General features: G+C 35.5%; 2 protein-coding genes across 2 annotated transcripts; one reads left to right on the forward strand and one right to left on the reverse strand.

Moving 5' to 3' along the window:
• The first annotated feature begins 715 nt into the window (after positions 1-715).
• Positions 716-9,482, forward strand: LOC131155332 (uncharacterized). The gene is made up of 4 exons (XM_058108384.1): positions 716-1,195; positions 6,071-6,299; positions 8,480-8,604; positions 9,092-9,482. The coding sequence occupies exons 1-4, from the start codon at positions 872-874 to the stop codon at positions 9,173-9,175; spliced, it is 762 nt and encodes a 253-aa protein (XP_057964367.1). The 5' UTR covers positions 716-871; the 3' UTR covers positions 9,176-9,482.
• Positions 9,483-12,701: 3,219 nt separating this feature from the next.
• LOC131155333 (uncharacterized) lies at positions 12,702-16,155 on the reverse strand. The gene is made up of 2 exons (XM_058108385.1): positions 15,922-16,155; positions 12,702-15,545 (listed from the first exon to the last, which is right to left on the reverse strand). Exon 2 carries the CDS (start codon positions 15,403-15,405, stop codon positions 14,338-14,340), a length of 1,068 nt encoding a protein of 355 aa, XP_057964368.1. The 5' UTR covers positions 15,406-15,545; positions 15,922-16,155; the 3' UTR covers positions 12,702-14,337.
• Between the last annotated feature and the right edge of the window lie 6,056 nt (positions 16,156-22,211).

Raw genomic sequence — 22,211 nt, forward strand, 5'->3', positions numbered from 1 at the left:
ATTTTCTACATTTTTAATAGAAATTTCAAAAAAAAAAAAAAAAAACAAGTTAAAGATTTTCTAAGACGAGCCTGTAAGGAACGCTTCAAGATTTTTTAGGACAATTTAAGAATTTTAATCACGGTTATATATGTATTTCGTGTTAAATCTAAGTAAAATGTCACTCTTAAGCTCTTTATTTCTCTTGGTCGCAGGTGATCATCAAAATTTTATGGATACAATTAAGTTTCTATTTTTATCGTACAAATTACTTAAAATTTAATTAAAAATAAATCACTGGAGAGTCAAATTGAGGATTGTATTTCTCAAGCTTTTAAAGCAAAAGTCAATATTAAAATATTTTAATATGCTAGTTGCATGAAACATTAAATTACTCAAATTTCAAACGGTAATTATATTAAACATTCTTAATGTTCTATTCACAAGGTTAAGCAAGTTTTAATTTTTTAATTGACATTTTAATTTTTATACGCTCTAAACTCAAATGTTTCACCCAAAAATATGTTTTGAGAGTGCATTTTTTGTTTAGTTTTTATTTTATTTTATTTTTTTTTAAAAGAGAGGAAGGGATATTAACAAAAAGAAAAGGAAAAATAAAAAAAATAATTTAAAAAGACCCCTTGAAAGAGGGCAGAGGAAGCGAGTAGCAAATCAATTTGGTACTCGCGGCAAGAAGGTTAAAGCCACCACCACTTTTTTCTCTCATTTTACTATAATTAAAAGCTACCAAACTTCCTACCACCGCCCGTCGCTACCGCACACTTCTTCTGCCGTTCTACGTTTCGCTTTCCCTTCTTCTCAACTCCTCTCAAAACCCCTGCCAAGCACCTTCTTTTTCCTAAAACAGAGGGGTTTTAGACCACAGAGAGAAATGATCGGGCGCTTCCTCAGAAATGGCCGCGTCCACCGCCTCTCTCAGGGCCGTTCGGTCGCCGACTTCACCCCCGCCTCCATCGCGCCTCCCATTTTCCGAACCCACCACCCGCATTCGAGGCCTTACCACCATTTCTTCAAGAAAGTCAAGGAGTTTGAAATCTCGCCTTCTGTCTTCCCTTCACAATTTCTGTCCTCTCCGTCTTCTTCCTCGACTATTGGGTTCGTGGGTTGGTATTTGGGAATGGTCAAAGCTCGCCCAGTCCTCACCAAAAGCATCACCTGTTCCCTTATTTACACAGCCGCCGATTTGTCTTCCCAGGTGCGGACCTGGACCATGCGTTTGCGTGTATCTATTGACTAGATGCTTGTGCATTTTATGTAATCGGTTTATGCTGATACTTTTTATTATCGTTTGTTTGAAAGATATTGATTATGTTTGAGAACATATTTGGGGTTATGCTGGGATTGATGTTGAAATGGCTGGGAAAGTATGCATTGGGTAATTTAACTTACTACTTTGCTGTGAAAGCCCTAGGATTATGCATGCACAGACTGTAAATTGAAAGGAAAACAGAGGATAAAGGAAAGAGCATAGCAGTTTACATGGTTCGGTATCACGAGCTAAGCTTGTTCAGGGCATTATGCTTGCCGCTTGTTTCGTGTGCTTGGGATAGGATTACATCATGTAAATACTAGTGTAAGGTTATTTTCTGCTAGTAGTTTAATTGTATGCCGAATAAGGCAGTATAACTCCTCAGTTTCTTTGATGTTTTTTAGTGGCAGGATGATAATTACATAAAAACCTCTTTAGGGGAGGGCGAGTATTCATCAGTCATTGTAAAACACACTAACTATTGTCAACGTGTTTAGCCTACTTGCCTTTCCCACTAAACACACAATATCAACAAAAGTGTTGTTAATGAATTACGTTTGCTTCAATATTTACTGTTTGAAATGAATTGGTTACTGTTTCCGCTGCTATTTGAATGAATGTTAATGAAAGTGTTTTGTGGATGAATGTTGGTAAACGATAGGCTGACTAGTTAAGCAAGAGTACTTTAGCTAGCGCCGCACAGACCTTCACAAAGGTGTGAAAATAGTCAGCCCGTGACGTTCAGCATTGTACCTATGTCCACGGACCCTATGAAAATTCAATGTACTGTAAAAGAAAACTACTTGAGGGTTTCATTCCTAGACTACATACATAGCCTTATGTGGAAAACCCCAAAATACACTCATACAACAATAAAATGATGCTATGCCCTCCTACTTATTTTCAGACTTCAAGTGGACTACCCTTCTAAATATGTGCAACAACTCAATGGCGCTTGTATGTTATTCAAAACTCACAAAATGTGTCTTCTTTTTTTTTTTTTTGTGAGGACATAGAGTAAACTCACAAAATGTGTCTTCTTATTTTTTTGTGAGGACTTAGAGTGGCTTTTCATTCATGTGTGATTCCATTAGAAGGATGCACGTTTGATTGTTTGCTCTTGAGCTAATTCCATGGAATTTGTGGTGTTAAGAAAGTTCTTAATTTATTTTCTACTTCTGTGAGGACCTATTTGGATATCCATGGCAATTGATTTGGTAAAGTTCACCAGTTGGCCGGTGCGGTATGAAGGCGTTACTGCAGTTATCCATAGAAAAATGAAATAAGATCATACTTCACATTTACTGTTATTATTGGATAAAAAGCCCAAATAAATTGGATACTACAGAGAGCACAATAGACTTAAATATCCAGTTTAGAACACAATGTAGTTAATTATCTTGGGTTGTTTAAAAACCCCACCACTAACCTTAGCATGTTTTCAAAATGCCTAGATGCCTTGGCAGTCATCCAGGGTACCTTAAATAGGTCAATGACACTCCAACCAAATGACTTGGAAAGGAGCAAGGGGAAGGGATGGTTGGGATTTGCTCCCAGGTAATCTCAGTTGCCAACTTGCCATGAGATCATGTATCAAAAGCACATTGCATTGCCTCTGGGTGTAATAATGTTTGCATTTTTCTAGAGAAATGTTGCTTTTGTTGATATATTTCTTTTGTCCAAAAGCAAACCAAAAGTATATTACATAGTATTTGTTCTGGTTTTTTAAATTGATGGATTGATAGATATTGTACTTTTTCAACAGGTAAACATGCACACACCCTAACACTGTGCGCGTACACTGGAATCTTGCCCTCCCTATTTTTGGGTTGGGGTTGCAAGAGATGAGTCACTGGGTCACAAACCCTTGCTTAATATTGTTTCCTTCTTAATAAAGAAAAACACGTACGGATCTTGTAAGACAATGTGGGAAGAAATAAGTCATTTGTGCTGAGAGAGAAGGGGTGCTAATTTTTGTCATCCAAGTGACTAGGAACATTTGGTGACAAAAGTAGCACTTGTAAACACAGGAGAATGATTAGCCTAATATTGCACAGCAGTCCACTTATTTATTTATACTTATAGGAAAAGAGCCCCCTATTTTTCCCATTAGTGTTTTCTGTGATGGAGGATATCCTGCCCTATTTTCTTGTTTTTTTTTTTTTTCTTCTTTTCTTGCATTAATGAAGCTTTTGTCATAACTTTGCCTGTTACTGGGTTCCCATTAAGTTAGCAGGAAAATTTTTTTTCAGGAGGCTTCGGCTCATTCTATGCAATATGCTTTCATGGTCATAAGGGGCCTCCAAATAAGCAATGGACAATTACTTGTGATATTTTCAATTGCAAATAATAACATGTTTCTGAGTGTAGTGGTTATCTAAAAGGTCCTGCTGAAGGTCTCTTTCTTGGGATTGCTTCTTGTTCAGTAAAATGAGTTAAGAAAGTGTTGGAATGTTGAAGCATGATATACATCGTTGAGTCACAATTAATAGTTTCAGCTTTTAGATAAAGTGATAATCTAACATGGTATTAGAGCAGGTTACCAGGAGGTCCTAGGTTCTAATCTTGTTGCCTGCGTTTATTTTATGATGTTCTAAAAAAATTATTGCATTCCCTATTATGGGTGCTATTTATCGTGTGTTTATCTATCCATGTGCTGTCGGGCTGCATGTGTGTGCGTGCGTGTGTGTGTGTGTGTGTGTGTGTGTGTGTGTGGGTGTGGTGGGGGGGGGGGGGGTTTGTTAAAGCATGATATACATTGTTGGTCCACAACCAAAGAGCTTAAGCTTTTAGGTAAAATGGTAATCTAATAGGAATGATACATGAGACTTGAGTTACATTAGAAGTTTTTTTTTTTTTGTTGGGTGAAAGATAAGCTTCATATGTTAACAAAGGGGAATAGGTCAAAGCCTTTACAAATTGTTTAGTGCAACTTCAAAAAAGATGAAAAAACCATCTAATCTATCATACATTTGAATTTTATATCTACAGCAACCTGTGTTATAATCAAATCCAAATCTAGCTCTCTCTCACACAGCAAAAATAATAGAGTTTCTCCATTTCCAAGAATAATAAACTGCAGAAGCCCAAGCTGTCCTTGATATAATATCAGATTTTGATTTCCCAAGTACAATAAGCCATTGCAAATTGTCGTACCAATTTCTACTGGCATACTGAATACCCAGCTCTGCAAAATTTCTTTGACATACTTGTTTTGTACCATCACACTCAAAAAAAAAAAAAAAAAAGATTTTTAGTTTCAGTACTTCTAAAACAGAGTTTACAATTTGAATCATTAACAATCTTCCATGTAAATATTAAGTCACATTAGAAGTTATAACTTATGACCCAGGTGCAAAATACTCAGATTTTTTTGTTGCTGCATGATGTTTTCTGTTGTAATTTTAATACACCCAATTTTTAATTAGAGTGTAGAAATTTATATAGGTCTTGCATCAAGAGATTAGGAACATGCGCTGACAAAAATACCCCCTGTAAATTCAGGCAGACATGTAGAATAGTAGGAGAATGACTGGCCTGATGTTGTGCAATTGTCCACTTATATCTCTATATTTATGGTAAAAGAGCCACAACTTTGCCATTAGTGGGTTTCATTGAAGTTGAAAAAAATTCATTTCAGGTGGCTTCGGTTCATTCTATGCCATATGCTTTCATGGTCACGAAAGGCCTCCAAAATCCAAATAAGCGATGGACAATTATTTGTGCTCTTTTATGTTGCAAATATTAATGTGCTTTTGAGTGCAATGATGATCAAAAGATCCTGCTGAAGGTATCTTTTTTGGGATGCTTCTTGACTAATAAAATGGGGTAAGAAAGTGTTGGAGTGCTATATGAGACTTTAGTCAAGATATTTGTTGGAAATTTATAGAGGTGTTGAATAAGGGTGAGTTAACACTCGTAAGTAGTTATACTTCAGGCATAGGATTTTGGGATTCTTGAGGGCTTCATAAGGATAGGGTTGGGGTTCTGTATGTTTGTACCTTCTCTTTAGAAATCCTTGTTTTCTCTTTTGCTTTTGAATTCCTAATATGCTCTTTTAACAGTTCATATTTTTATATTAAATTAAAGGGCATGATAACCAACAATAATGCATTTTTTAAAAAAATTAGAAAATAAAAATTCTTAGAGCCTATGTGTGGCATCGGCAGCTAGTCTTTGAATATAAACTAGCATACAGGCGACGAGGCACATTAGCCCAACATCCTTCTAATGCTCCATCTGTTTCTGGTACAAGACTCCATGCTCTAACCTTCTGTGGCATGACAGACAATATCCTAAAAACATTCCAAAGCAAGCTCTAAAGCTTTCTAGATTCGGAGCTTTTGCTCCCCCTCTTCTTATTATTCTTCTTCTTCTTCTCTCTCTCTGTTTCCTCTCTCTCTCTCTCTCAATAGGTATGGAAGGTGCTCTGCTCACCCCTCTCCTATTTTATGTTCTCCATTTTATCACTTTATCCCCCTTCATCATTTAGGTCTTTCTTTTCCTCCTTGACTTCTCTCAATTAAAAAGTAAAATTTTGTAGAGTAATCCATTTATGCTGCCTTGATCCCAGCTGCATTGGTCTAAAGTGTAAATTTCACTTCTTGGTATTCTCCTCCTCGTTCCCTATATCTCGCTCTATCTTGTATCTTCCATTCAACAACTTCATCTACTAATTTACTAAATAACTTGCTCACAATGAAAGTTTTTTTAAATCCACATGTTGTTTTATGGAAATGTATGAACTATTACTTTTATAAAGTAAAATTCTAACTATCTTTAATTTTAATCTTTGGGGATTTCCCAAAAACCTCTTTTCAGACAATAGCATTACCATCTTCACAATCTTACGACTTTCTAAGGACGTTACGCATGGCTGGATATGGGTTGATAATCTTAGGACCATCACTGCATTATTGGTTCAACTTTGTGTCAAAAATCCTTCCAAAGCGGGATTTAGTTACTACATTGAAGAAAATCATCATGGGGCAAACACTTTATGGACCTGTTATGACAACATTTTTCTTCTCTGTGAATGCAGCTTTGCAAGGTAAAAAATGTTTTTAATTTAGCTCACATTCTTGAAAATGAATCTTGTTTTCGTATTCTTACATGATATAGAACGAGCAATTCTTTACTTAGCTCACATTATCTATGTGTTGCATTATCCAATATTTATTACAGGTTGAACAAAGTGCTGGGCATTTTGTTGAAAGATACATATAAAAGCTCTTACTAGCTTACTAGTTTTTCTTTTTTTAAATTTTATTGGTTTGTGCTATGATGTTTTAAGGCTTCAAGTACAAAGTAGGCAGTTATACTAATATATTACATGGTCATAGAAGAAAATACATTACAAATGGAAATATGCAGAAGTCTTGTTTGATTTCTTTGATTACATATTGGCACATTTCAATTACTCCTGACATGATTTCTGTCTAAATTATATTATCACTTATAAATAAAATTTATTCCTTTATTTGCTTGTCATCCCAGAGGAGCCTTGTGGCCCTGGGATGCCTCCTTTTTCTTTGTCAGGCTACTAGGCAGTAGCTGCACCGCACAAGGCTGAAGCTCCTCTCTCTTTGTCTCTCTATTATAAATAACAACAACAATAATATAGCGACAATGCATGGGACTTTTCTCTCTCTTCTCATTTTTGTCAAGTTAACACACTTGTTTAATGAATTGCATAGGTGGAGGTTTAGATGAAGATGAAACGGTGACTTGTTTCTGGCTATATTCTATTGTTTATGTGGTAACTTGGCATCCTTATAACAAAATGGGCAATATTATCAGTGCTAGTTATCTAGCTACTGAAGTGACCCCATAGGCTTTCGCTTTCACGTCTCTCTAAAATTGCAGTCATGGTAAAATCTTTGTTTGTTTAATCATCAGGACTCCCAAGCACACGAATTTTCCAATATGTTATCAACATCATTTTTATTTATAGCAAAAGAAATATATTATGAAAGAGAATAGTGAAATTTGCAAAGCTAGGGAGTAGGGGAGGACAAGAGGTCCTCAAAACCCAAAAAAGTAAAAAATAAAAATAAAGAAACTAAATAAAATAAAGCCATGCAGCTGCAGCAGGATTTGAAAAAGGAATCAAAACCAAAACAATCGAGAAAACACCCCTTTAAACCCTTCCCTTCATAATTGACTGAGCTTTGAAGCCTTGCTAATTCCTGCTGAACTTTTTTAGATTTAGGGCAAAAGATATTGACCTCACCTGAAATTTGGCAAAAGGACAGGGACCTCTCCTAAGGTTTCAAAAATCCCATTGACCTCTCTTGAGATTTAAAAAATGCCACAAACTTTCATTGAGATTTTCCAAATGGACACAAACCTCTTCTTAGAAGACTTGTCTTTTTGTAAAATATAAAGAGAGGTTTTTGTCTTTTGGGCAAATACAAGGGAAGTTCCTAAATTCTTGAAACTTCAACGGAGTTGCCAAGGATTTTTGAAATCTCAAGGGAGGTCCTTGTCTTTTTGCCAAACCTCAGGGTCAGGGGAGGTCAGTGTCTTTTGCCCTTAGATTTACTTTTAGCTCCATCCAATCAAACTCCATTCCCTCCATGATCTGCCATCCACAATCCCATTCTATCCAAAATATTTTGAACAGCAACATCATTTTCCCTAATCATCTCCACAAGAGTAGGTAGTATCCCATTCTTATGCTGATTATTCACAACCAGATTCTCACCCAGCTCCCCCTCAAAGATTGAAACATCTACTAAACCTTCAAGCGGAGAGGGGGCACATGAGAATTATCCCTTAATCATCATTAAGTGTTATATTTTCATTGTGTTTTTTTCCCAACAAATTTAATACCTAAATCTTTTAAATTTTGAAATATGATGGTGTTATCTCCTGAGATTTCTTTGCATTAAATCATTTGAATGTGAAAATTTAAGACCAACTTGTTTTATAAAACAAGCTCTTCCCTGCTGATCATGAAAGACATTTGCATGACATATGGAGGAGGAATTGGAATGGGGGGGGGGGGGGGGGGGAGAAATGGGGCGGTAACAGAATGTAGTAAAAATTTGAATGAAAGACATGCAGAAATCAAGTGACATGGCAGATTCGATTCCATTCTATTCTTATGTACCAAATGCATAGTTTCTTGCTGAATAATAAGTGGCAGATTGTGCTTGAAGCCCACATTAGTTATATATGCTGTTGATGAAAATCTATGTAATGCATATTGCCATGATTTCCAATCAGGGGAGAACAGTTCAGAGATCACTGCTAGATTGAAGAGAGATTTGCTCCCTACGATGATCAATGGTGTCATATACTGGCCCTTTTGTGATTTTGTGACATTCAAATTCATCCCTGTGCAATTACAGGTACTTCTCAGGTTTTGTTCATACTTTCTTTTTTGGAAATGCAAGCTTTCTGATGGATGATAGCGATGACTAATCCACAAATCAATGAGTCCCTCAATGAATTCAAAGGCCCCAAGAGTTGACTCAAGGAGGGGTGTGACTAGGAAGGTTGTAAATACTGTACCGGTGAATATACCTTTTTTTTTAATTAGAATGGTGTGAATTGGCAGTGCTATTGGACACTACTGCCATTTTGGTTTTAAAATTTTTTATATCAACCAGTATTTGACGGGTACTCACAACCATTATTGACCATAATGCAATGGTACGAGACACATACCAGTTTATAGCTGGAACGATACATACCAGATGGTATTGAATAGTATTTACGAACTTGGTGATTAGGGCTCTCTTATCTGGTTATTGCACGTTTCAAATTTATGCCATTTTTTTAATGATATTATTTGGTTTACTTGAGAATTTTTTCATGTTTTTTTCAATTTGGCAGCCGTTGGTGAGCAACTCATTTTCCTATCTGTGGACTGTCTACATCACATACATGGCGAGCTTGGAGAAGGCAGGCCCCAATTAGAAATGCGCGAAGCTGATAGACTCCAAAGGATATTTGTGTTCCTGATTAAACTAACTGCTAGCTGGTAGTTGCTCAAGAAATTTGGTAATCCTGAAATTTTTGGAAGCCTCTCAAGGATGCCAGTGCAACGTGGATGGCTAAGCATTTTTAAACTGGGACAACAGATCGTTTCATTCTTTTTAGTTGAGGTGCAGTCATTGTCATTGATTTTTGTTTGTAAAAATATTAAATAGTTGTTGTAAGAATCATAAAAAATTAAACATTGCAGGTTATATAAAGCTGTGGAATAGCTTCCAAGTGTTCTTTGTTTCTCTTTCTCCAAACTTGTGGCCAAAACTAGTTCTGATTGTACCAATTACAAATATTCAGTTATCAGGGAGGGACAATCTTTTAAGTTGTTTAGCAATGATATTGTACCAAAACTTGCACATTGATTGACAATATGTGCTAATCTCGAATGCTGCAAATTTGGCAAAATCTTAGGGATATACACAAGCGGAGAAGTTGCCATTTGGAGCACTAAATTTGGCAGCTTGAGCATGAAATCACTCATCCTTCATATAATGAAATGAAAGAAAACCATGAATGTGAATGAAACCCAACAGAGGTAAGACCCAAAGAGTAGTGCATATTTTGTGCAGCATGGTCAGCGGTACCATCACAAGGTTGAAATTGTTCTAACTCTTTCATATAGAGTTTTTTCTCATTTTAAAACTTACGTAATCTCACAAGTTGGGGTTGCGAGATATAAACAAATCTCACAAGTTGGTCTTGCGAGATTTAGGAAAATTTTTTGAAAAAACAGATTTGCATGGGACAGAGGATTTCAGAAGAAGGAGAAGAAGTAGCAGCAGCACAAAATATGAGGATTCGTTTTGCAACATCGTGAGCGGGAGTTGCCGGCTATTGCAGATGGGGGAGAGATGATTCTAGCTACCGGAGTCGGAAAGAAGAAAGAAGAAAATGGCGGGCTCCTCAGTTCCTCCACCACAACCCCGTTGATTTCGAGGGGGAAAGAAGAAGAAAATGCTCAAGGAGCGGAAGCTTCCCCAAGAGGAGCACGCCAGCCAGTACTTTGCCCGCTGTGTTTGTGCTTTACCCAGCGGTCGCTAGCCAACCCAATCTTTAACTTGTAGCCCTCGCCTATAAAAGGTCACGCATCACACACATGGAATAAAAAGAAAAACAAGGACAAAGAGGAGAAACAGAAAAGAACTCGGGGAACAAGAAATAGAGAACAGAGGAAGAAGACAAAGGAAAAGACCCGAGAAAGGTCGCATGGAAAACAAGTGTGGGAATGTATGATAATGCATTGTCGCATGGAACTTCATATACATATATGTTGCATTCTGTCAAATATGATCAAAAATGAATTTGGAATGAGTGAACCTGATGAATTGCATGGGTGAGTGTATTAATTGGTGGACATATGACATGTGAGGTGGTAGTAGGTGATAAAGAGATTTGCATGCATGAATTGATTTCGTGCTAGTGCAAGGAGTTGTGTTTTGAATATAATATTGGGAAAACATGAGTAAAGCCAAGTAAATGCATGCATGAGAATATATTACATCCTTAGCTTGTAAAACCATGGATGCATTTTTTCTAACATATGTGCAAATTGTGGGTGGTAAAGTATTTACATATTTAAGATTATTCCAGCATGTGATGATATTAGTGTGTTAGTACTGAAGTGTATATTGTTTGAATTATTATTATTATTATTATTATTATTATTATTATTATTATTATTATGTGGCCTTGTGTATGCAAGTGCAATATTAGAATGTATTAATAAAAGTGTTAGTAAGTGTTTATTTGTGCATGTGTAATAGTATTACTATTGTTGTTATTACATTACATATTATCATTGTTTAATAAAATATAGTACTTTTTTTTTATTATGTCGGGTTCCACTCATCCCTATCACTATCGACAGACTCTCCAGCAGACACTCCCCTTAGGGGCACACAACCTGGCACGCAACATGGCGGGACCGGCGAGAGAGACTAATCCCACGCCTGCACGTACGGCGCCCTCCACACGTGCAGGAGTAAATCGTGGATGTGCACTCGGGCTAGCAAGGTTCGAACCCTCAACCTCTCCGTCAAGCGGCCTACGAGACTCTATCCTTACCACCCAAGCATATGCCCGGGGGCAAATATAGTACTTTTTTATTAGTTATCTTTATGGTTACTAATTTTAAAAATCCACAAAATATGTACTTGTAATTGATGTTATTTTTGTTTAAATTTTTTGGAAAAAAATAATCTAGAAAAGAGTTTTTGAAGCTTGTGCATGCTTTGCATGAATTATTATATTCAAAACACAAAACTCCTTACACTAGCACGAAATCAATTCATGCATGCAAATCTCTTTATCACCTACTGCCACCTCACATGCCATATGTCAACCAATAAATGCACTCACCCATGCAATTCATGAGGTTTACTCAGCCCAAATTCATCTTTGATCATATTTGACAACATGCAACATATATGTATATGAACTTCCACGCAACAATGCATTATCATGCATTCCCACACTTGTTTTCCATGCGACCTTTCTCGGGTCTTTTCCTTTGTCTTCTTCCTCTATTCTCTATTTCCTGTTCCCTGAGTTCTTCTTTGTTTCTCCTCTCTGTCCTTGTTTTTTTTTATTCTATGTATGATGCGTGGCCTTTTATAGGTGAGGGCTATTGGTTAAAGACTAAGTTGGCTAGAGACTGCTGGGTAAAGCACAAACCCAGCAAACAAAGTACTAGCCGATGTGCTCCTCTTGGGGAAACTCCCGCTCCTTAGGCATTTTCTTCCTTCTTTTTTACCCCTCTAAATTAGTGGGGTTGTGGTGGAGGAACTAAGGAGCCCACCGTTTTCTTCTTTTCGATTTCGGCAACTAGAATCATCTCTCCCCCATCCGCAACGGCCGGCAATTCCCACTCACGTTGTCGCAAGACAAACCTTCATATTTTGTGCTGCCGCTACTGCTACTACTTCTTCTTCTCCTCCTGTAATCATCTGTCCCATGCAAATCTATTTTTTCAAAAAAATTTCCTAAATCTCACAGGACCAACCTACCAGATTTGTTTAAATCTCGCAACTCCAACTTGCGAAATTACGTAAGCCTTAAAATTAAAAATCATTTCCCAAACAAAGTATTATTTAATATTTTATTAAATAATAAAATTAAAATGAAAAAAAGAACCTCCTTTCATATCCACCCTTTGGTTCTGACCAGCTCATTATTTTTCCATTTTACTTCCTCAATTTTGTTTTCAGCTCAGAAAATGCCACGTATGAGAATTTATATCTTAAAATAGGATATCATCCATATGAGAACTCAAATGACTGGAAGTAATAATTATGTAAACGTTTTAAGATATGGTCATCAAGGAATCTCATCTGCACATCACCTAAGGTTCTCCAAAATAAAAAATCAGTTTATTATGTGCTTTCATAGAACAATAATGTTATGGTACCATGTTACCAAGGCATTAATATGTGGGTAATTTAGTCTCAAAGATAAGTTTGCCGTTAAATTATTATGTTTTGCAGAAATTCTTTATTTCCAACAAATTTTAAAATTAACATCATGTAACTTTCCTATTCCTAAAAACAGTAGCGGAAATAAAATGTCATCAGCATTACAATCCCTCCTCTCCTTCCCTCTCGAAAAAACATGTTTGAAAAAAAAAAAAATTAATAGCAACCCAAGCTACCCCTTTCAGGGTTTCCCAATTCAAATTTCCAAAACAGATAATTGGATAATATCAACCGACCTAGTAATCCTCTCACGGTCGCTTGACCACGGTTGGTTTCATCTCCTTCAAGGAATGATTTCCTCTCTGCCAAAAGAGAGGTACTGCATGAATTCACAGTTCACCATTTACAGGAAAAAAGTAGCAGTCTTCTCAGCAAAAATGACTAGCCAAGATACAATATATTATTTAGCGGACTTGAGAGAGTGTTTCAATCTTCTTTCCTGTTGGCACAAGTCACACCAACAATGGAAACATGCCCAGTAGAAAATAGGTTCAACAGATACCATAATCAAGATCCATGTAGTGTCTTTACATGCCCAGCCATGTCTCGAAAGGGTCCTTGACACACTTCAAGAGTCCACAAGTACTACTACACTTCAAGAGTCCACAAGTACTATATTTTTTCAAGCGGAAAAAAAAAAATGAAGAAAAGCTTGTATCCATTTCACAAAGATATTGTGGCTGTTAGTATAGGCTGAAATTTAAATAAAATGTGTTGTCATGATTCTGTTGAACAAAAGCATATAATGTACAGCAAACAGGTAAAAAACAAAACAAAAACGGAAAAACACGAGGAACTTAACCAAAACAATGCATGAAAAACGTATGCACTTAAATTTGCTTGAACCATGTTGCGCAATTGATAACTACTCCAAAATTGTTTTCATGGGACTTGTTCGCACATATCAACAATATGTGATCTTGAAAGAAAACTCAATAGACTCAAGGACTTGGCATAGCAGGCAAATATCATCTTTTCTGGGGAAAAGTAAAATATTTAACCAAATGAAAGTCAATAGGGAAAACTGATTCCAGAAGAGATTCTCATGGACAACCACAATAATTGTCATCATTCTGAAACTCAATAATGTTTTGTTTCACAAATAAAGATGTTACATAGCAACTGACAGGTGTCAATTGAAGAATGATGTTCAACTCTTGAATCAATGAAGTTTTGAAGTATTGAAGTCTAAATTTTGACGTATAAACATGTTCCTTTCCAATCCTATCATCAGTCCCCATGATTAAAAGAAACCTAGCAAATTTGATACAAAATTCCTCATCTAGCATTTGGGAACTTGGAGTTTGGACATTGGATTTGGATTTGTGTGGATTTGAAAAAAATACAATACAAATATATATTAAGTTTCATACAATTCCACACAAATCCAAATCTAACGCCTAAATTCCACTCTCAAACACAACCCTATAGTATTCTCAACTAATTCCTCTAAAATGCATTACAATTTGGCAGTTGTCACAAAAGGAGGAGGTCAAGATTCACGCTGCAAAGAATCTTTACCCCCTAAAAGACGCATCAACACATCATGGTGAATTTGATCACATTTTAATTATCTCATCTAAATATGAATGCCGATTTCTGCACAAATAAGTTTTTGTTTCACTCTTGTGTCTCACGCAGACAAATGTTCTCAAGTTGTATGGCCCAATCTTCTCCAAGGATCTGAGGATTTAACTCCATTGCAGCACGAAAATCCAACATGGTTGCATTAAGAGAATTATTAGACAATTGCAAGTATCTTCCAGGTAATGCTCCATTCAAAGCAGCTGTAGTCCTACCATTTGATGGATTAAAGCATTTGCTCCGATGCTTTGATCCAGCTACTCTTATACAGGGTTCAATCAACCTCTTCAGATATGCATCCAAACCATTATTCAGAAGGTTGACACAGTCAACCGTGATTCTAATGCCCTTCATCTCCAACTTCTGCTCCAAACGACTCCTTAAAGTCCTACTATCAGGTAGCTCTCCACTACTATGACATGTCTCAAGATGAAGAAGATTACATGCCAATCCATTGCAAAGAGATTTACGAGCTCCACCCATGGTCACTGAAATACCAAGAGGAGCTGTAACAGGGCTTCTGCTTTGAACACTTGGGCTTCCTGCCACCTGTTCAACCTCTTCCCCATCTTCAACAGAAGCAATTTCACCAGGGGGTCTGCTACCAAGAGAAAGCAGTTCTGTTGCGCTTTGCTGCTCTTGTGCCCTAGAAATTGATTCCTCACACATAACACTTTGGGGCTTCCCAAGTGGTCCGAGAGGGCTCGGTCGGTCACGAAACTTGCGATCGCGACTAACCAAAGACCTGCACTTACGAGGTGATGGAGGAAATGCATCCCCATAGAGGGACTGCAGACAGTTTCTCTGATACCCATTTGCGATTTTGACATTAAGCGAGCATTCTTTTCTAGCTTTTTCTGGCGGCACCTTAGCAAAGTATGCATTCTTGACAATGGAACCAATAAGCCTATTGTGAAGAGGGACATTCTCCTTCCCAATTAGCCGGACACACGATTTGTCAAATTCACATTTACTCAGCTTGAGACTAAACAATCTTTTCAGCTGATCAAAATACTTCTCCGCTTTCTGGCGCCCAATCTTCCCAATAATATGAGCTTTAAGCTCTAAAAGGTCAATTCGAGAAAAACGTTGTCTGGGCAACATTTCCCCCCAACTTCTTCAATATCAACGGAGACCCATTAAAAGCTTGAATTTTTTTGCAAAGCTCGTAGGAAAAAATCACCCATTTGCATCCAAAAAAATTAAAAAAAAATAAAACCCTAATTTCCAAATACTGTTCCCACCTGTAAATTTACAGAATCACATTAAAAAGCAATTAAAGCATATAATTACTGCATTATAAAACAGAAAAAGAAGAAAACCCTTACAGAATGTTAGCTCAAAACCTAGTTTTCCCAAGTTTCTATAAACAGAAAAAATCTAACAATCATGACCTAAGTGTCGATCATCCAACAAAAATAACAGCAAAGCAAACACACAATTCTTTCATATACAATGATGGATTATCAAGAACTAGAGCAAGACAACAACGAGATTAAAAGCTATAACAATTTTGAGAAAATTGAAGTGTTATTTTGAGAAGCAATTGAAACCCTCGTGAAATTATGCTGCAAAACGAAAACCCATTACGCGAATTGACCAACGGGCAAAGTGACAGACCTGGCGGGAGAGAAGGCGGTATTACCGCTACGACCTCGAGTGACCTTCCCCCAGATCGTGTTGGCTGATCGATGCTGCGCCTGTTTTCGGTGATACTTGTTAAATGGGAAACATAAATCATTGAACCAAACGGAGATTAACATTTAAGTCTGTTCCTTCGGAACATTCTCCCGTCGCTGCGCACGTGCGCCCTTTCGAGCAATATCGGCCTTAGGGCCTGTTTGTGTGCCCTTCCAAAAAATGTTTTTACTTGTTTTGGTTTAAAGTGTAGGACAGTTGACACAACACTCAACTAATTTTTCTAGGGATGCGCATGAAAAATCAAAAAATTAAAATTTTAATTAATTTAATTTAAAATTAGGTAACTAATTTTTTGATTAATTATTTGATTTCAGTTCGGCCATGCAATAATCACAGTTAACCGAGTCGAATCAATATATTATAAATATGTAAAAATATATTATGTAATTATATATTGTATAATATCTTAATAATTATTATAATTTAAATGATATTTTATTTTTTAATAATAGCTTAAAACTTGTTTGGCTATTTTTATGTTATTTTTAAGAATTAGAGCATGGATAAAAGATTTTGTTCATGTTCAATTAATGAGTAGATGATTGTAAGCTTTTGGAGGATGCCAAACTTTGTACATTTAAAACTTCTTATTGTTGATTAAATTTTAATGTTTGAATTTTAAAATTTACAAGTTGATTATAATGAAAGAAAAATAGCTATTTTAAGATTTTTAATTGAATAGATAGTTTAGTTTGGTTAATCGGTGCATATTGCCCCAAAATTGATTAATTGAATTTTAGATATTAATTTAAAATGATTAATTTATAGTTCGCATTTTCTAACAAAACTAAAACTTTGGTTCAGTTCGAACTTATGGTTCGATTAACCCAACCATACCCAATTTTGCTTGTTACATATCTTATTTTAAATAAATAATATTATATTATTTTAGTTAATAAAAAAATATTTAAATTTAATTAAAAATTAATATAATTATTATTTTAATTTTTTATTATAAAATATTAATATTTTAGTTTAAAATATATTTAAAAAGCATATTTGTTATTATAATTCAATTCTAAATTTAGCAAGAATTATTTATTAATTTAAATTAATATTAAATAAATTAAAATTTTAAACTTAATTAATAATATTATTTTTATCATAATTTAATATGATAGTAATATGTTATAAATATACATTAATAACAAAATTATTATTATTATTATTATTAATCTTATATTATTTTTAATAGAAAGTATTTAAATTTTACTTATAAAAAATTAAAATAATTATTAATGAAACTATTAATTGAAAAATATTAATATTTTAATTTAAAATATGCTTAAAAATAATCGTATAGTACCTTATAATAAATGTAAGTACCCAAACACCACTTATTTTAAATACAACCAAACTTCACTTATAACTTTCAGCACTTTTCTAGTACAACATTTGTTATCAGCTCTTAATAAATTCAACACTTTTGCATAAGTGGTTTCAAACAATTGCTTAGCTAGGAAGGATCACAACTGAAAGAAATATTGAGAAAAATGTTCATTTAAGAATTAAGATTTTGATAAGATGGCTAAGAGTAGAATACAAAGGAGAAAAACATAAAAGTTTTTTTGAAAAAAAAAAAAGAAAAAAGAAAAATAATGCAGTGTTAGAGTTTTCCAAATAGGAATTGTGTTGGCCTTGGTGTAATCCCGAGAGAGGGATGAATTGGATATTAAAAAATTCTTTCTAAGTTCAACTAATCCAACAATAGTAATACTCAACTTAGGGTCTGTCTATATACACATAAACTCAAATGTGTAGATAAATGTAAGAAGCGGAAATTAAATCATGCGCAACTAGGGGTTCAGTCGCACGAAACCTCACAATTTTGGCCCTTTATGTCCTATTTCAATTCAATTATTTCCCCTGATAATATATGAAATGTTGGGAACAATCTTACGTGTAAGTGCAAGGAGCTAAGGTTTTTATAAGGTTTTAGGCATTTTAACTTAACCTAAAAAACCTAGCGTCGGTCGACCAAGTCTTGTTTAAGGTCTTTCAATTTCCAAATTATGTGTAGGGACCCCGGGTTGTTTTAAGGTCTTTGAGCTTATTAATTCCTACATGCATGATATGCAATAATTATTATAAACCTTACCTACATTACTATTACAGACCTGAATTAAACATAATATAAATTACAATAAAAATAAACATTCTAGGTCTGTAGTCTTCAAGTCCTCACATGCCACCATATGATCTTGTTGATATAGACCTGCACACAAACTTAACAAACATTAAATACCAGAATATTTGTCATAATCAAAACCGGGTATGACCTATAAGGTCAATAAATTGTTATTGCCAAAAATTGGTTGGTTAATGTTGACTAATCTATGACCATGGTTACCTGCAAGAAATCAAATAAGAGAGGCTTGGAGAACCCAGGGGGTTTTCTGAGGGATTGCTCTGATGTGTAAGTCAAGGAGTATGGGATGATAATATTGTAATAGTAAGAAAGAATATATGAGAGGGAGATGCTTACCTTCCCTCAGAGTACTTGTAACAACTTGAAATTTCCATCTATTTTTTTTTTTTTCCATATTAATAAATGAACTCTGAAACCTTACATGAGCCTAACTATCATCATCACGGCTCGAAGTGGGACCGTAGTATCCTGTGCATTTCATATAACACCTAAGTAGTAAAAGTACATACATATCCAACAAATACCAAAATACAATAGCAGATTACCACATACCTAGTTGTACACACACACACATATACATAACATTTCTCAAAAAGTCCCAAAACACTGTGGGCTCCATAGACTAGCCCAAAACTCACCCCAAAAAATACACTGACTTTATACCAACTCTACCTCCGAGCTGACCCTACTCGCCTTTCTGGATTACCTGAAATGTTTAATAATTTTAGGGTGAGACACCTCTCAATAAGGAGATACATGTTATCACCTGTGTGTGGTATATGAGTTAGTTGGCAACATACCATTTAATTAATATTATATACGATATACAATAAGAAAAATATATGTATAATAACACATGCTTATATCATATAAAATATGAAAATTTCTGAGTTATCTATTCAAAAGTACTTCTATCTATAATACGTAATCCTTGCTTTCTGTGTGTACTATACATAACTATATAATTGTAAACTTCCCCCTGGATGGTTATATGTCATGACTTACCCCCTCATGACTGGGTTGTGCGGCCCGAAGGCAGGGCTAAACACTAGTTGTCCCTCCAGTGCTAGCTTAACTGTATGCATATCTAGATGTTTATAGCACGAAAGGCTCGCTCCACCTGGTCCGGACGCCAGGGAGCTAACAACTTTACTTGAGGGCACAATCGATTGTATCATACTCTATTTGAGACATATGATTGCACTGTCTATACTATATCACAACGGTATCGTGCTTTATAAATTGTTGTATTCCATTGGGGTTTGATACTGTATAATAGTATTTCTATATAAATCTAGTTGTTTTACCATGATTCTGTATTTCTGTATAACCATAATCCTATATAAACTGTATAGCCATGATGCTATAATAACTACATATATGTATATCTGTAATTCTGTAACTGTAATTCTGTATTCTGTTTGTCATGGTTTAATGTTCTATAAAATATGTATTTCTGTATATCATGGTTCTATATTCTGTAAAATCTGTATTTGTGTATATCATGGTTTTATATTTTGTAAATCATGATTTTATAAAATTCTGTATAATCATGATTCTATATTGTCTATATGATGGTAATAAAACACTATATAATCACTCTATAAAATACTGTACAATCATGCTCAGAAATATACTACATAATCATAATTCTATAAAATACTATATAAGCATGATTTTGAGAAATACTCTATATCATATAAACTGTATTTCTGTATAATTTTGTATAGTCGTAGCTCTGTATATAAAACTGTATAAGCTATATTTCATAATTCTCTAGGCTATATAATCATGCTTTTGTAAAACTGTATAACATATTCTATAATATTCCAATATTTCTCATGCCACACAATTCAATAAAATTCTATAGATATGTTCTGTAAAACTGTACAATTTTCATGCTCTGATCAAATACTATAATATACTGATAAAATGTCTAATAATGCTGGCATAACATGTATTCCCCTTACTTGACTATCTAGCTCCAAATACTACTCATAATTTCACGCATGCGGCGTTCATAATTTTCAACTCCCTCAAACAACACTCATATAATTCCCAATCACACAACTGAATTTACCAGAATAATTATCACATTCATATTTTCCCCAACTCCACATATTCAACATTTCTAAACTATAATTTACCTGAGTTCCTTGAAATATACGCGCTGGGGTCCTCAACCCATATCTGCAGGGTCCCAAAAATACCCTAATCCTGAAAACTCAATACCCTAGTTTTACTCCACAAAACACCAATATATTCCCATACAACACAAAATCTAAAGGCAGATAAGCTTGGTAATGCTGAAAATACCCAAATATTCAACTTACCCTGGTTTTGTGATGGTGCCCAAATTGACATAACCAACAATCTACTCTAGCAGACTTGAAGAGAATCTTCGCAGGAGTAGAGTGGCGACTTCCGATCGTCGAACCGACAAAGAACGAAACTGGAATCGTAGAGAGAAGGGGAGGGGAACGAATTCTAGAGAGAGAGAGAGAGAGAGAGAGAGAGTAATTTTTGCATGAATTTCTCATTGAAAACCAAGTTAGGCCTATTTATAACATGCGGATTTGTAGACGAGACACGTCACCTCGTTGATGAGTCCATGAAGGGAGTTTGTCAACAAACTCGAATCCATCGTCAACGAACTTCAGGCTCTGCTAAACCCCTCTTAGTAAGTTCTCGTCGACGAGACACATCTCCACGTCGACGAGCACAAGAAGTTTGCTTGTCGACAAGCGCCCTGTGTTCGTCGACGAAACCCTGTGAGTCCCTTTTAAAATCCCTTTTTCCTCTCTTTTCTTTTATTATTTAATTAATATATTCCTTCAGGTTGCTACATTCTCCCCTCCTTATAAAATTTCGTCCTCGAAATTTGCTATCTGTATTGAACACCATCCATTGAGGAAAATGGGCTACTTATTTTATTATTTACCCTCACTTATGGTGAAGGAATACCGTGGTTACATAAGCATTTCTAAGAGATTACAATTATACCCATAAAATAAAAATTTCTCCCAAAACCAAAATACTATCTATCCTATAACTTAAAATACAACTATACATTCATCATTATGTACTAATTAAAATAAAACTGTCATTATCTGAACAATACTGACTATTATTGTATCCCAGTAAACAAGTGTGGGTATTTCTGTCTGATTTCATCCTCAAGCTCCCATGAAGCTTTCTCTTTGGCATGATTCCTCCACAGGACTTTTATTAACTAAATTTTCTTGGTACGCAATTCTTGTTCCTTCCTATCTAAAATTTGTACTGGTGCTTCCTCATATGCTAGTGAATATCTAAGTTATATCTCTACATAACTGATCACGTGGGATGGGTCTGGGACGTATTTCCTTAGCATGGAAACATGAAATACGTCGTGTATTCTAGACAGAGCTAGTGGTAGAGCTAGCATGTAGGCAACTAACCCCACTCTTTCAAGTATCTCAAATGGGCCAATGTACCTAAAGCTTAGCTTACCCTTCTTCCCAAATCTCATAACTCCTCTTAGTGGAGTTACCTTCAAAAATACTCAATCTCCCACGTCAAACTCTAATTCCCAGCTGCGAGTATCTACTTAACTTTCTACCAACTCTGAGCTATATTGATTCCGTCTTTAATAAGCCGGACTTTATCGTATATCTACTGCACCAACTCTGGTCCCAATACTCGCCTTTCTCCCACTTCATCCTAGTATAATGGAGAACGATACCTCCTACTGTATAAAGCCTCATACAGTGTCATCCCAATGCTGGCCTGATAGCTATTATTTTACGCAAACTCGACTAGCGGTAAATACTGGGTCCAACTACTCCCGAAATCTAGCACGCACACTCGTAGCATATTCTCAAGTATTTGGATCATCCTCTTTGTCTACCCATCTGTCTAAGGATGAAAAGCGGTGTTAAATGCTAATTTTGACCCCGTACCCTCTTGGAAGCTCATCCAAAATCACAAAGTAAATCAAGGATTTGATACTGATACCGGCACACCGTGAGAGCACACTATCTCTTGAATGTATAACTTTGTCAGTATGTCCATAGAATAG

Source organism: Malania oleifera, chromosome 5, assembly GCF_029873635.1.
Source record: "Malania oleifera isolate guangnan ecotype guangnan chromosome 5, ASM2987363v1, whole genome shotgun sequence".
Lineage (NCBI taxonomy): Eukaryota > Viridiplantae > Streptophyta > Magnoliopsida > Santalales > Ximeniaceae > Malania > Malania oleifera.